At 51.7% G+C, this 15915-nt stretch overlaps 2 protein-coding genes across 5 annotated transcripts; both read right to left on the bottom strand.

Annotated features, from left to right (window-relative positions):
* Positions 1-212: 212 nt before the first annotated feature.
* On the bottom strand, positions 213-4638 carry LOC143826123 (zymogen granule membrane protein 16-like). Of its 4 annotated transcripts, XM_077314768.1 has the most exons (6): positions 4148-4638; positions 3953-4068; positions 3175-3339; positions 2815-2893; positions 1369-1504; positions 213-662 (listed from the first exon to the last, which is right to left on the bottom strand). In XM_077314768.1, exons 4-6 carry the CDS (start codon positions 2867-2869, stop codon positions 359-361), a joined length of 495 nt encoding a protein of 164 aa, XP_077170883.1. In that variant the 5' UTR covers positions 2870-2893; positions 3175-3339; positions 3953-4068; positions 4148-4638; the 3' UTR covers positions 213-358. The 4 variants fall into 4 exon arrangements, with proteins under 4 accessions (XP_077170883.1, XP_077170882.1, XP_077170881.1 ...); XM_077314767.1 differs by lacking the exon at positions 3175-3339 and having other exon boundaries at positions 3953-4017; positions 4148-4635; XM_077314766.1 differs by lacking the exon at positions 3175-3339 and having other exon boundaries at positions 4148-4635.
* A 6441-nt stretch (positions 4639-11079) lies between these two features.
* TNFRSF12A (TNF receptor superfamily member 12A) lies at positions 11080-15868 on the bottom strand. Its single transcript, XM_077314780.1, has 5 exons — positions 15705-15868; positions 13868-13969; positions 12948-13085; positions 12801-12855; positions 11080-11866 (listed from the first exon to the last, which is right to left on the bottom strand). The coding sequence occupies exons 1-4, from the start codon at positions 15781-15783 to the stop codon at positions 12803-12805; spliced, it is 372 nt and encodes a 123-aa protein (XP_077170895.1). The 5' UTR covers positions 15784-15868; the 3' UTR covers positions 11080-11866; positions 12801-12802.
* Between the last annotated feature and the right edge of the window lie 47 nt (positions 15869-15915).

Consider the following 15915-nt stretch of genomic DNA (forward strand, 5'->3'; position numbering starts at 1 on the left):
TCATTTTGTGATTAGCCCCACTCCCTGTGGCAGTCAGTTTGTTGTGGTGCCCACAATCTTTGCTCAGAGTTCCCAAAAATGCTGTTGGGACCATTACTGAGCTGGGTGAACGGATGGTTATGCTCATCAGTGTAGCTCCAGTTCCTCTTCCCTTCACCCCCTAGATTTGTCTTCTCCCCTATACCACGACAACAAAGACAGTAAGGACCAGCCATGGTTTAAGTTGGGTTACTTTATTGATTTGTATTATTTTTATTTGGTTGAAGGCACACCGATGATATTCTAGCAAACAGGTTTGGGTGGTTATCCAGGGTGGGGCGGGGCGGGACACGGAGAGGGAAGGTTACGCCCTTGTGAATCATTGTTCCGTATCCCAGTGGAAGCCAATGGCGTCGACCGAAGACCCCGAACGGCCGCTGACGGAGCGGAGGACCATGTTCGGAAAGGAAGGCTCGGAGGTAAAGAACGTCCCTGGGCCAAAGCTGGGTCCAAAGGCAAAGATGCGGCCTTGGTTGGTGCGCAGGGCGAGATACTCCACGTGGCTTCCGAAACGGCCCAAGACCTGGACGATCCCCTCTCCGAGAAAGAGCTGGACGTTGGACGGGTTGCCCACCGTGCCCCCCTCGGTGTTAGACCAGGAGTCTCCGTAGCGAACCTGGATGCTAAGGGAGTTGAGGGAAGGGCAGTGTGATTTGGGGCATGGCTGAAATATTGTTCAGGTTTCGAGGTAGCAGGAAGTGAGGTCAGCTGGCCATGCCTCCCTGGCACATCCCCTCTCCCAGAAGTGAGACGAGCCTCAGGTATCGAAGGTTTAAATTAGGGGTAGTCAAACTTCGGCCCTCCAGATGTCCATGGACTACAATTCCCAGGAGCCCCTGCCAGCGTTCGCTGGCAGGGGCTCCTGGGAATTGTAGTCCATGGACATCTGGAGGGCTGCAGTTTGACTACCCCTGGTTTAAATGGTCAAGGCCACCCCCCTTCCCATCATTGGCTCCTCCAGGCCCATCGTTGGCTATTTTGGGAGGAGGTGGGTCAACCTGCCCAAATAAGAATCGAATTTTTAAAAAACCTTTCACGGGCTGAAAAGACCCTCCCAAGCCACCGTTTTGAAAAAACCCCACTCCATGGTACCATTGAGGGGTCTTCACAGTATTTTATGTGTTTGGTAAACTCTGGGCTATTTATTTATGTATGTTTTTCCCAATGTAGATCATCTGCTATTTTTCTCTCCTCCATTTAAACGTCATAACAACTGGGTTGAAAAATCTGCCTCTTGATCTTTGTATGGAGCATTTGGGAAAACATGGCATATTTCTGTAAATGGCTCAGTCCAATGGGGTCGAATGGATTCCGGAGGCTACCACTTACCTGACAATATATCTCTCGTTCGCCCTTATCCTCAGGCCTGTAATGGGACCCTCCAGCTCATGTTCCGATTGGTCAAAATGGCTCCCGGTGTCCCCTCCGAATTCTCCGGAGTAAGGGGAGGAGGCCCCGGCCAGAGCTGGATGCACCAAGGGAAGATCACAGGTTATTCAGTCATCAGTAGCTCTACCCTCCCTCCTGTCTCCAACATGTCCCTCACCTGTTTGGGTTCCCTGGGTCTAGCCGTATGCATATTAATTTTTAAAAGTTGCTTTGCGGTGCCAGGATTACTCCTTGGCAAGGCTGCCTCCCAGACATCTTTTTCTCTCGGGCCCACAGCCAGAAATTCTGTGGGGCACTGCCTAAAGGGATTCGGAGGGGAGGGGGAATACCTCCTACCAACATCAAAGCTGAACAGCAAAAGGCTAAACTCACTTGGATTTTAAAAAAAAACACCTTAATAAACGGTAATTAAGTGATCAGGTGCCCGGGAGCGAACGACAGGGTGAATCAAACCCTGCCGGGAAGGCACTTTATAATGCATGCGCTGCCTTCAAAGGAGCCCTCCTCCCATATGGTTGCCAACTCCAGTTTGGGGACGTCCTGAAGATTTGGGGAGGACAGGGTTTGTGGGATAGGCAGGACTGCAGCAGCGTATAACGCTTGGATGGCCACACTGTGGCTCTCCCATGGACTACAGTTCCCATGAGCCCCTGCCAGCAAATATTTCTGTTCCCCCTCTGGACATTTTTGCAGAGAAAAATCCCCAGGACTTTTTTTTTTTTTTTTGGCAGAGTAACACACAGCAGGTTTTCCAGGGGAGACACAGAAATATTTGCTGGCTGAGAACTCCGCCTGGCGCAAAACAACCAACAGGGATATATTTCAGGGCCAGAGCCAGCTAAGAACAGACTAAAGAAGCATTTACCTCCCTGTTGAAAATTGGGGAGTGAAATTCTGTACAACTCTGTGTATCTGTAAATGGACCCCTGAGGAAGATCCAGGTGATTGAAAGGCGCTGGGTCTGAATTTGTGGGCATTAGTGGCACGCATGCTGAGACGCTGTGTGTGCCCAAGAGATAAGATATCCTTTAAAAACACTATAAACTCTGAGAATAAAGTGTTTTTATGTTTCTGCATATGGGTTTATCCCCAGCTTTTGTGGTTCTCAGCCGCTTCTGTTTCCCTTTATGTTATCTGTCATCTCATCCAACCTCCTGCTCCAGCTGCCCTAAAGCATCCCTGACCAGTGCTTGTCCAGCCACTGCTTGAAGAGCACCATGTTTTTAGACGGCCCATTCCCCTGGGATAGCAGGTGGCAGGAAACCCTGCCCAAGACTTTGAAAGCGCCTTACCAGTTGGCTGTGCCGGGCTACGCCGACCAATAGTCAGACTCATTAAACGCCAGTTTGTGTGTTTGGGGGCTGCCACCTCTTCTCTCCTTCTTACCTGAACCATCCGATGCCCCCACACAGAGAACCGACAGGAGAAGCAATGTCACCATCTTGGAGGGTGAAACCTGGCAGCTCTGGAGAAAACAGTCAAGGGGCAGGGGGCAGTTCCCCATTATCCCGAGAACAAAGCAGCAAAAGAGCTGTTTTTTTTTAATACCATGCATTTCCCTACCCGAAGGAGTCCCAAAGTAGCATATAAACACCTTTCCCTTCCTCTCCCCACAACAGACTCCCTGTGAGGTAGGTGAGGCTGAGAGAGCTCTGAGAGAACTGCTCTATGAAAACACCCCTAAGAGACCTGTGACTGGCCCACAGTCACCCAGCTGGCTGCATGTGGAGGGGTGGGGAATCAAACCTGGTTCTCCAGATTAGCGTCCACTACTCTTAACCACTACGCTGGCATCTCCGGACTCAGACCTGGCAGCCAATCGGGAAACCAGAAGTCTTTGCAGGCAAGGAACAAGAGCAAGAAGCACACCTCCTTTCCTCTCACAAAAGGCCAAATCCAGTCTGGGAGAGGCTGTGGAACGAAGGGGCCATTTTCCTTCTCAAAAACCATGCCTAAAAGAACCGGGTGATTTTTAAAGGTTCAAAGTAAGACGTACTTCTAAAAACAGCACCCTGGGCTATTGGAATAAAGAATGCCTGTGGTTTTAAATAACTCGTGGAAATGTTGACGATGTCAGTCAGCTTTAAGGTGCCGGCATAAGAGCTGCAGTCTAAAGACAAAGGTAAAGGATCCCCAAAAGACCCAGAGGCCTCTTCAACACCTTCTCAAAGCAAAAGTGAGATTCCTTTAAGAACGGCCTTGCTTCCCTCATTGCTTCCCCCCATTTTGCCTCTGAGCAATCTTGAGAGCTGTACCATTTGCACTTTTTAATCCTGGGATTTCCGCCTTTTGTGAACCCAAGTTTACGGGATTTACTTAAACGCAAGACTAGGCTGCTTCTGCAGGGATGCCACAAAAATGTCGTCGTCCAAAATCCGCAGACGGGTTATAGTTACGTTCGATAGTAAAGCCCATTTTTGTGTATACCTTTTTTTGGGAGGGGGGGGGTTTCATCTTAAATGCAAGGTTGTCTTCCTTTGGAGTCACGGCAGCGCCTTTCTGCACCTCCCCAAAAAGAACTTACCTTCGTTTGGCGACCCAAGCCTTTCCCTGGTGCGTCTGTCTTTTCGGAAGGAGGGGAAGGAGTTTCTGCTTATCGAAAAAGCTGGTTTCAGTCACTCAGGAGGAAACGGCCCTTGCCTTTGAGAAAGTGGCTCTGATTGGTCTGGCAACAGACTCTGTAACTTTTCTTGGGGGGGGGGGAGGATTATCATCTTACCTGTCCTTGGCCAGAGGGCCAACGCACAGTCCTTCTATTGTGGTCTCCTATTTCATGCTCCTGGTCGACCTTCAAAGAGGGGCATTCAGGTCCAGAAGTGAGACCCAAATGGGCAAAGGGTTTCACTCTTGTGTTTTCAACCAGGGCGGGAGGGGGGTGAAAATCAGGGCATCTCCTGCCAGTCCTTGCAAGTCTAAAAGAGAACTATTCACGTGGGACCCCAGTCTGGTATCACGGCCCCCAGTTTCTAGAGGCTGTCTTTTTGGGCCACATTTCTTGACACCCGGCAGCTGCTAAAGGGACAGGGGAAAGACTGGGGGGAGGAGGGAGGGGGGCTTCTATGTGGGGCAAGCCGGAGCCACCGCCCCCCCCCCCCAAGATCTTCCCATTGGCCTTTAATGGGAACTTAACAACTTGAAAAAGCAGGGATCCCCACGCACACCCACACCAAGATACAGTGATGGAGGGAAGCGTCACTGTCTAATGTTTATATACTTTGCTAAAGGGAGAGCCAGCGAAATGTCGTGGTTAAGAACCGCTGGTCATTGTGGCCCCTCCTTTCTTCTCTAATTGGTGGGGTTGACTCCCTAATTATAATGACACAGAGCGCTCTCTGGCCAAAACACCGCGGCAGTCAATTCTGCAGAGGCACGGAACTGCCACTGGGTGGCAGCAAACGCCATGCAACCGGGCTGCCTCTGAGCTCCGATGGCGTTAACTGTTTAAAGCGAACCCTGTTGTCATTTGGCTTCATCTGGGCAAATTTGTGCTGTTTTTTTTTTTGTTTTTTTTTTACAGTTCCTCCTGCAAATTCGTATCGCATTTCCTTCCAGACGGGCTGCCTTTAGTAGCCGACGGCACTTCAATAGCTAAAGTTCATTGCTGCATATCTATACGGTAGGGTTGCTAACTTCCAGGGAGGGACTGGACATTCATTCATTCATTCATTCATTCATTCATTCATTCATTCATTCATTCATTCACAATGTGACCATTACTGTTGGCAAGGTTCCTTTGTTAAGTTTTTGTCAAGCCAACCACCATTACAAACACAACCCTTGGCAGAAGTGTTCGGTGCGGTGAATCCAGGGCAAGGATGCTGGGGTCTTTGGTAACGCTTGCATCTCCTCCCGCAGGAGATCACCCAGGAAGAAAATCAGGAACATCCCCAATGGCTTTTGGAGCTGCCAAAGAGAAGAAGAGAATCACAGTGCAATAACATTTGACAGCCCGCTTCTCCCTAAAGGCATACAATGCTTCACGTGCATCTCAGTGCTACAGCCCTTGATCAGGAGGCCACGACGTGGCTGGTGGGAGGCCGGGAGGGGCTTGCCAAAGCTGAGAGCACTGCATTCATGACCAAACAGGCACTCCCACCTCCTTATGCAGTGTGTATGTGGGGAAGCTTCACCGGTTGAATCTCCACCTGCCTGTGGGGAAGCTTCACAGGTTGAATCCCCGCCTGCCTGTGGGGAAGCTTCACCGGTTGAATCCCTGCCTGCCTGTGGGGAAGCTTCACCAGTTGAATCCCTGCCTGCCTTTCAAAACCGGAAGGGGCACAAAATAAAAGTTGGCAGGCTCTTCCCAGTCCAGAACTGGTTTGTCCTCCGCCCCCTTTTCTTCCTGTCTGACTCAGTCCCCGTTCAAACAATCCTCAGTTCCTTTCAGATAATTCCTTCCCCCCCCCCCTCCCCTTGGCTCCCAGCCCCTGGAATGTCTGAAATTAATTCTTTTGACTAGCAAGTGGCACGGGGGAGGAACAGGCAGGGATTTCTCAGCCCTTCCCCTGAAGAAGAGGGCTCTTCTTGGCAGTTGAGATTGGGGCGGAGGGGGGTCACTATCTGGAGAAGACGCCGGGTGGGCTCCGGGAGGGCAGGCAGGCAAGCAGGCCCAGAGCCGGGGTTCCCTCTCTGCCTCCTTCTCCGTCTCTCCTCCTCTCTCGCCTGTGATTCATTCACTGGTTCCGGCTGGGTTGCTTCCACTGTCCGTCGCTCCCCACACATTCCTTCCCCATGAGCTGCTCCGTCTGGGCTTTCTCATCTCCTGGTTTCCGTCTCTTTAATCTTCTCCTTGCAGGCTCCCTCGCCCTGTGTTTCTTTTTCTCTTTTCCAAAATTGGATTTTAAAGGTTTCCACATTTGCTCCTTCGGCAGCCAGATCCGCTCTGTCTGTGTGGCCCGCCGTGTGAGAACAGGAAACCTGAACTGCTTGTCGGTGTCTCTGAACAAAGGCCTGGAAGTAACCTGCTTGCCTGGAGCAAGGCAAAATTGTTTCCAGGTGACCAGATGGAAACCTTTTTGTCAAACAAGGTTATCCCCGCACGCTCAAGCCTTTCCCTGTGTAGGCCTGTGAGTAGTTTTAGTAAGGCTGCCAGTGGCTTTAAGTAACTTTTAGTATCCGTGTCCACGGGCTTTAACTGCTACAAAAAGTCAGATTCTACTCCATAACACATTTTATGTGTAACAGATTTTGAGCCCAGTGGCGCCTTTAAGACCAACAAAGTTTTATTCAGGGTATGAGCTTTCATGTGCATGTGTATCTCTTCAGATACAATGTCCACACATGTTATGTGTGTTATGTAGTAGTAGCTTGGCATTGTGGTTAAGACCGACGGCTTCTAATCTGGCGAGCCGGGCTTGATTCCCCGCTCCTCTCCATGCAGCCTGCTGCGTGACCTTGGGCTAGTCACAGTCCTGTTAGAGCTGTTCTCACACAGCAGCCCTGTCAGAGCTCTCTCAGCCCACCAGCCTCACAGGCAAAGATGAAGGGAAAGCAATTGTAAGCCGCTTTGAGACTCCCTCTGGTAGTGAAAAGTGGAGTAATGTCTAGTTTTTAATAGTTTCCAACATTCTTTTAAAACTGTGGTCGGTTTTATGAGCTTAATACGGATTTGTATAATACAAAACGCGTAATCCCGCCTGAGCTTCCGAAGACAGGGCGGAATGTAAATCCAATAATAAACTAAATACATAGATACATTTAGCATGTGTAGACGCACCCCGTTTCAATCCAGTTTCAATCCACTTTGGCTACCGTTTGCAAGTGGATTTTGCCATTTCACACAGTAAAATCCAGTTCCGAAGTGCTTTATGAATGTGTGTGGAAGAGATACAGGGAAGGAAGTACAACTGGTCTATTTTTGTGGCATCAGTCCAGTGGTGTAACATTATTGGGAGTGGGGGAGGAGCACTGGAGAAATCTATTCCTACTTCCACCCACAGAAGGAATTTGCCAGGACATTCCCAGGACACGGGCAATAGAGTTATGCTTCTGGGACATGTCTGCAAACCTCACTTTTCATGTCTGTCCCAACTTTGGCTACTTCTGGGTTGGGAAATTCCTGAACATTTTAGGGGCAGAGCCAGGAATGGGCAGGATTTGTGGCGAGGAGGGAACTCATGGGAGCATCATCCTCTGGGGAACTGATCTCTGTAAAACTGGGGTATCCCCAGGCCCCTTCGGGGGACTGACATCCTTAGCTTGGCCCAAAGAATCTTGGCCAAAGCAGAATATTCTCTCTTACGCAACAGAACTTTAGTTCCCAGGAAACCTTGAGGAAAGCTCCAGCAGTTCGACAGGTTTGAGTTATGCAGCCTCAACTCTGTGGCTGACCATGTCACATTTTGCGTGGCTGTTTGCTGTTTGCGTAGCCCTTAGCGTGATGAAAGAGGAGGCAATCTTGTGCCAAACACATGGCTGGAGTCAAGCTGTACTTTTCACCCTGCCTGATGAAAGAGCCATGTGGGTAATCCAGAAGCTGGCGTAACCAATGCCCCATCTAAGAAATGCGGGTGGCTCAGGATGCCCTTGGAAGCCCTCCTCGAGATGCCCCCGTGACAGGTGCCACAGATGAAAGTTGCCCAGCAGTTTCTTCCACTGAATATATATTTGAGGTTTTATCCCTCCCTTTCTTGACAGACTCAGAATTGGGTTTTTACGAGCACCTGTGAGCTGATCTCTGGAACCGGTGGTGGCTTCAGGGCCCCATTCCCCAACAGCGTCCTGCCCAGGGGTACCTCTGGCTTTGCTCTCCTGCCGGCTGCCACCTCTGAGATGACTCACCGGGGTGGTGTCAGACACAGGCTGGTATGAACTAAGGGGACAGGAATGTGCAGCCTGCCGAGGCCAGAAGGGCAGACGCAAGAAAGGGAGAGTGAGTCACATAAAAGGCCGGGGAGAAGGAAACGGTGGGGGAGGAAGGCAGCCCAACAAAAGGAGCCAAAGGCCTCGGGAAAGGGGAGAAGGGGGGGGGGCTTCAGAAGTTTAAAAAACTCAGGGAAGGGGGGAGTCACAGAGGCAGAAACGAACAGGTGGCAGGCTTGGGGAAGGGGGAAAGTATGCAGGTGGTTTTCACTCTTTAGCTAAGCTTTCGTTGCTTAGGATAGCTGACCTCTCCATCACTCCTTGACTTAAAATCGGGAAGGAGAACCGAAAGGGGGAAAGAAAGGAGGGTAAAAATATAAACAGGGCGAAACTTGTTTTAAGGAACTGCAAGATACGGCGATTCCCCCTTCGGCCTAAATGCAAATGGCACAAAGAGGAGCTGCACAGCAGTCTCACATGTGGCTCTAGTCGAAGGAAAGGAGAAACGCGCATCATTTGTAAACCTAGGGAAATGAGGGATGCCAGTGTCCAGGTGGGAACCGGCTAGCCCCTGGAATTATAGCTGCAGGCCACAGAGATCGGTCCCCCTGGAGAAAAGGGCAGCATAAATTGGACTGTATCACATTATACCCCACTAAAGTCCCTTCCCTCCCCAGGCCCTGCCCACTCGCACCTCCCCCCCACAAAGTCCCCAGGTTTTCCCCAACCCTGAGGGAAATAGAAGCCCTCCCTCCCATCCAGTTCCCAAGTGGGAAATTAGCACCACATTCATAGATAGATCATGACTCATAAGGAGCCCCACCACCTGACGAGACGTGCAGGGAGCGATCCATTAATTTGTTACTGGATTACAAGCACAGTCCTAAACAGGCCGCCCTTCTAAACCCATTAAAGTCAACAGGCTTTGGACGATGCCGCTCCGGAATGGGGGAAAGCAGCTTTCTGGTTTGGGGTGGGATACCTCCCTAAAAGGCAATTCCTCCCCGTAGCGCAAGAGGAGGGAGAATGCTGCCCCTAAAGTGGCACATTTCAAAAGTTTATAGGATTGCCCATGCAAGGCTCTTTTATGACTGCCAGTTTTAACCCACAGATTTGTTTCACCGCATTGCAAGTTCAGCCCTGACAAATAGCTTCACAGGCCCGCTGTTTTAAATTGGAAGGATTTCTCTTTTGCTCTTGCTCGCCGCCTTTGGGGGATGTTTCAAGGAGGAGACAAATCCGCAAAGTGCTTTTAAAATGTTCACATTAACAATGGCTCACAAAAGCTCTGCCTCCATTTATCAAGACCCAAAAGGGGTTTTTAATCTTATCAGTCGACGAAACCCCCTGCCTTGCGTCCCCGGGTAGGGTTTACAGACTTTTACAATAATAGGATCAGAGGCCATCTAGTCCAGCCCCCTGCTCAGTGCAGGATCAGCCTCAATAATCCAGAAGGATCTGTCCAGCCGCGGCTTGAAGGCTGCCAATGAGGGGGAGCTCCCCACCTCCTGAAGTGCCTCTATTTTCAATATCTTCTTCAGTGGAGGACTCAACCACTGAAGATGATATTGAAAATGGAAATGATCTAGAAACAGTTATGGTGAATTCATATCTATCTATCTATCTATCTATCTATCTATCTATCTATCTATCTATCTATCTATCTATCTATCTATCTATCTATCTATCTATCTATCTATCTATCTATCTATCTATCTATCGGTATTCTATTGTGAACCTTCCTTTTTTTGTGTTGTTTTATCAAAACCGAGAGGCAGCCCCAGAGCACCTGAAAAGGTGAACCCAATTTGTTTCATGAGCTGCCGAGCAGGAAATCAATGACGCGATTCTCTTTTGTCCAGAGCTCCTTAACATCCCTTCAGGCTACCTGGGCAGGGTTTCCAGCTCATCTCCCACTGAAGGAGCAGACAGGTTCAAACCTGCTTCACTTCAAGAGATGAAAGTGCATCAAGGTACCCTCTGCTATCCTCTGGGCATGAAGAAAAGAGGGAGGAAGACACACAGACAGCTGCACTCCCAAGTTTTGGGAAGTCCCTTGACACCTCCGTCTCTGGCTGTGTCAGGAAAGCCACGCGGATTTCCACTTGATGAAAGTTTCCTTCTCATGTGTTCAAGGCACATCTTGAATGCCAAGGCTCAGCCGTGAAACAACTGAGGAGTTCTTGAGCATGTGCAGAGAGCATTTTCCTTCCCTCTGTGTAAAAATGGCTAGAACCAGGCTGCATTTGTCTGGAGCTGGAGGGAATGTTTCCAGACCAGGGGAGATGGCTTTCAGCAGGCCAAGATCTCACCACCTTGCAAGGCAGGGTTGGAACGCCTGGTGCAGGGTCAAAGGATAAAATGAAACGCTGTCTTGGTTTTTTAAGCAAAATAAGAGGCACTCCAAAGATCAGCCAAAGCACAGGAGGCCGTCCCTCTCTTTGGTGAAAGTGAAACAGACTTGGCATAACTTAGATAGGGGTATTTCTTGGGCCAGAGTTTGGAAAGAGAGCATGGAGACACATTAGTTAAAGAAAAGAAAGAAAACAGGTACAAAAAATATTCTTAGAGAAGGTCTCTTACCCTTGGTTATGAGGCCCTGCTAGATGGCCCTGGGCAAGACACGCCCCCCTTGGCCCATATTTTGCAACAAGCAGCTCTCTCTGTAATCCACACCACTACTCTGCCACTCACACAACAGCTGTTCGGATTCAGTGACAACATATGCACCAAATAAATAAATAAATGCTCTGATCACACTACGTACTACTTTTGTTCCTACCCGGCTTGGTGAACAGGTCTCCGAACCGCCACGCTTCTCGTTCCCAAAAGAAGGCACCTTTTGTTTTCTTAATAACTTTATTTTTTGTTTGTAATCCACACAATTTGCTTCAGGAAACGTCATGAAGGGTTTTATTTATTTTTTAAAGTCTGCTGGCTTGTTTCAATTCCCAAGCATAAAATTAAATTTCCCTTAAAAGCAGACGACATAAATAGCAATCTCTCTGCGGGAGCACCAAAGGTGAGCAGGGAGGAGGGAGAGGAAGAGATAGGAAAGGTTTTAGTGTTGGCTTAAGCAACGACGACATGGCCTGTTCACAGAATGGCCCAGCCACAGGCCGAGCAAGGCACCAGGGGAACTCGCAAAAAGCATATGGGTGGTGCTCCTCTTCCAGAGAGACTCAGCACCCAATTTACTCTCTATATACAGATAGACCTACCAGTCACATTCATGGTGACCCTCAGCCGCTCCGCTCCTCAGAGGGAAGTGAGCCGAGAGAAGATGGGAGGGATTTGGGAGAGGCAAGTTCTCCCACAACTGTCACCCCAATATGGGGGAATTCAATCCTGGAGGGTTTAGAAAACAGCCCTTTTGCTACTCCCCCTAATACTGCAGAATTGTACGGAGGAAGTGGATGTACCTTTACAAAAGGGATTAGGACTACTTATCCCTGAAATGTATTTCAGAAAAGAGGACTGCAGGACCCCCTCCCCTCGACACATGAAAAAACTGTGTGTGCAAAAGTGGAATGCCCCAGAAAGCCAGGGCAGAGGGAAAAATAAAAACAGACTTCTAGTGTCTTCAGGAAAAGTCAGAGGTAATCCAAGGTTTTTTCTCAGCTGCTGACCAGAAGATCTATAAGGGGAAAAGAATGAGGGTCAATCAAAAGGGGACCAGATAGGGTCAGAGGCTAAGGAGGTTAGTGGCACAACTTTTTCACCAATGAGAAACCCACTAAATATTCTTCAGGCTTCTAAATATTCTTCAGGTTTGATTGTGCAGAATACGGTGGGGAAGCAGAGCTGTGGACACACCCAAAACAACATCCTCCCATTCCCCCTCTCCAGGCCCATCACTGGCCACTTGGGGGGGGGGGGGGTTGGACATGACCATATATGGTCATATCACCCAATAAAACATTTAACACATTTCAAAAATGTTTTTTAAAAGTAACTAACTCCCACCCATTTGGGAAACCCTTCCGGGCCTGTCAAGAAACCCCAGGGTTTCACGAAATTCTGGTTGAGAAAGCCTGGCTTAGAGGCTTCCCCTGCCTTCCCCTGCTGTTGACTCCTGACATCTGGATGCAGAGGTTTACTGCCTCCGAATATGGAGGTTCCACCGAGTCACCCGTGGCGAGTGTCCATTGACAGACCTGTCTTCTTAAATATGCCCAATCTCTTCGGAGGTCAGATGCTAAGTAGGGTTACCCAAGGTTAATACTAGGAGGTTGCTCTGCAGAGGCAAGCAATGACAAACTGCCCCTGTATGCCTCTCGCCTTGAAAAACCCTACGCCCGGGTTCGGCATAAACAATGACAGAGCTTTCCACCATCACACCTATGGCTATCACTTCTTGGCGACCAATGCTGCCATCTGACATGACGTATGCGCGCTGGGACGGAGGGAGCATACAGAGGTGCTGAGGCTTTTCCTGGCCACTCTTGAGATCTAGAAACATGGCCTTTTTTCGGGGGGGGGGGGGAGGGACATGAAAGAAGCCAACTCTCTGCAGCTCTCCTCTACACTGGCCCCGGGGGAAAGGAAAGGAGTAAAGGGTTGGTTCTCACTTTCAATCTATCAGCGATTCCTGAGCCGAATGGCCTCCCGTCTCTTCGATAGGAGCTGAAAAGGAACGAAGAAATGGTTTAAATTAAGCGGGAGCCAAGGGGAGGGGACCGGAGCTCTCTCACCCGCGAGCAACGCAAACAACTCACTCGTAAACTTTTCTCGCCGCCGGCAACGAGTGTAGGCTACGATTCCTCCGATGATGGAGATCAGCAAAACGAAGGCCGTCCCCACGGATACTCCCAGAATCCACCAGTGGAAGCTATCAGGGGGCTGGGCATCCCCACCTGCAAGAGCGGGGAGGGAAACACACAGGAGTCAGCCAGGCAGCCCTGGAGAAACGGGTCCAATTTCAGGCCAACTGCTGCCAACTCGGAACTGTGCGTGAGCAGACTCAGGGGAAGAACGCACCATTCCGGCTCTGAAAACGGTTGAAGACGGGTAGAAAGAGGTGTGTGTGTCCTTATCAACAATTTTCTACGTGTACAAATATATCTGTGGAAGTGTTTTTTATATGTTTGGGATCATCAGCCTCCCTTTGACTTGTCTTTTTGGCTGGAATGATTCCTCCCACCCTTTGCAAATTGAAAAACGGCATCACCGCTCCTCTTCCTGCATCGTCTATGACAGGGGTGGTCCAATTGTGGCTCTCCAGAGGTCCGTGGACTACAACTCCCATGAGCCCCTGCCAGCATGCTGGCAGGGGCTCATAGGAGTTGTAGTCCACGGACCTCTGGAGAGCCATCGTTTGGCTAGCCCAGCATTCACTCAAAAGCTCACGCCTTGAATAAATCTTTTGTTGGGTCTTAAAGTTGCTACTGGACTCTGATTTTTTTTTTGTGCTACTTCAGACCAACACTTCAGACCTACTTGAATCTATTGTATTTAGGTAGTATGCAGGATTTCGGTGGGGTCTCGCAGGGAGGCCAAGCTCCATGTTATTTCCTGGCCTCAGTGTAGGTCTGGTGAACCAGCTCTGCCTCGAATTCCAGGGTTGCCCACAGAGGTGGCAGGAATTGCGTCTGCCCCCGGAAACCCCTTGTTGGCACTTTGCACACAGGATACTCACATGTGGAGCAGAAGTCATTCTTGTTCTGGGTTTGGCACACGACACAATCCATGCACTTCTCCAGGTCTGGACTCCAAGAAAGGCCTCTGGGACACGTGGTAGCTAATGGGGCCAGGGGGAGAAAGGGGGAGCGAGAAGGGGAAAAAGACAGCATTCACACACACAGCACTTGGCCTGCCAGCACCAGCCGCCACGGAGCCAACAGCATCATAAGCTCTTTTAAGTGAGCGTTTCGGGGTGGGGGGGGGCCTCGCAAGCACCTTCCCTTGCAAGCCAAGCCCGCAGCCAAGGCGCACGCTGCTTTGATTTCGGAGCAGCCCTGGCTCGGGGGATGGGGTCGTAAAATTAAACTTGGGCCTAGAAGAAAGGGGGCAGGAGTGATCAAAGGGAAGGAGGGAATGAATGAGCCAGGAGCAAGCCGAAACACGAAGCAGCAGCGTATTAACAGCTGAACGCAAACCAGAGAGGCAGAGGAACCCACCCCCCTCCCCCAGAGACGCCCCTCCCCCCTTGCATGTTACCCAGGCAGCTCCCCCCCCCCAGACCCCACCCCATGACACATGGGGCTATTTTCAGAGGGGTAACGTCAGTGGGGTGGGGGCGTGTTGGATTTCACCCCCGAAACACGACCTGGACCAGGGCAGGAGGTTGAGGGTTGTGGGTCAAGCTGGGGGAGGGGGCATCAGATGGGGAGGGGTTGGGGACCCATAACACCCCCGCCCCCTTCTCAGGTCTCTCCAGCTCCCAGTGACTTCATTCAGCAAATATGCCCCCGGGCAATCCAACAGGGCCGGAGGAAGGCGGGCGGGCAGCGGGCCCAGAAACCGGAGTGGAGAAAGGGGGGGGGGCAGCAGGGAGGTGACTCATCCCGTGGGTCGCATGACGCCGACGTCAGGATGCTCCCCCCCCCCCCGCTCCCCGGGTCTCCTGATACTTTGCAATCCGTCCCCATTGTTGGTACTTATGGGAAAGGGGGAGGACAGGATGCCGCCCCGTCCCGTCCCAAAGCCAGCGGGAGAAGGCAGGGCGCGGCTCTCCTTTCACAAAAATGCCACTTTCAATCAAGCCCCGACTGCAGGGCTGGCGCGTGTGAAATCGAGCGGTCCTCTGGGCATGTGCAGACTGCCTTTGTTTCCGGAAAGGCTCGGGTCCCTCCTGCTCCTGCTTTGCGAAGGAATCCCGACCGAGTCGCCCGCCTTTCTCGCCTCCTTCTGCCCCGCAGGGGGGTGCCTCCACCCTCCCTCCACAGGGGCTTCTCTTCTGCCCCCCCCCCAATGCACCTGCCCCGGTGGTCTTTCTGCCCGAGCAACGTCGCGGGAGCTGCGGCCAAAGTACCGCTAGGAAACCCCGTGGGTTGCCCTCGCCCCAGACTTTACACTCGGGAGGACCGGCACAACGCCCCCGCAAGGCAGACCCACCAGGACCGCCGGGCGTTCTGCGCGCCCCGAAAGCGGACTCCCTGGGCCAGTCAAAAGTTTCTCGGGCGCTTTCGCACGTGCTGAGGACAGCGCGCCCGATGCTCTGAGTGGCGACGGGATGGGCAATGTCGCACCTGCCCAGACCCCAGACCCCCACCCCGGCCGTGCACCCGAAGCCTCCTCCCCACAACTGCACGCGGGGGTCGCCAGGGTGCCCCGACCGGCTCCGGACTCCGCTTCATTCATTCCCAGCGAGGCGCCCCTTGCCGGCTCCTTCCTCCCCCGGGCGTCCCCATCTCCTCCCCACCCGCGGGCTCCCCTCCGCCTCCTTCCCCGGGTCGCTCCACGGGACAGGCAGAAATCCAACCGGTGCAGCTTCCCCGCCGGTGCCCGCGGGAGCAGCCGGAATCCCCGCTTACCGGGCACGGGCTCTCCGCGGGCGGCCTCCAGCAGCACGGCCCATAGCCCCAGCAGGGGAGCGCCCCAAGAGACCAGCATCGTCTGCCTGCCTGCTTGTCTTTCTCCCGCCGGCCGGCCGCGCTCGCACTCGGAGTGATTCAGCGGCGGAGCCCGGCCCGGCTCTTCCCGAGCACCGCCCCCGCAGACCGGCAGGCGGTCCCATTGGCGGGC

Source organism: Paroedura picta, chromosome 16, assembly GCF_049243985.1.
Source record: "Paroedura picta isolate Pp20150507F chromosome 16, Ppicta_v3.0, whole genome shotgun sequence".
Taxonomy (NCBI): Eukaryota; Metazoa; Chordata; class Lepidosauria; order Squamata; family Gekkonidae; genus Paroedura; species Paroedura picta.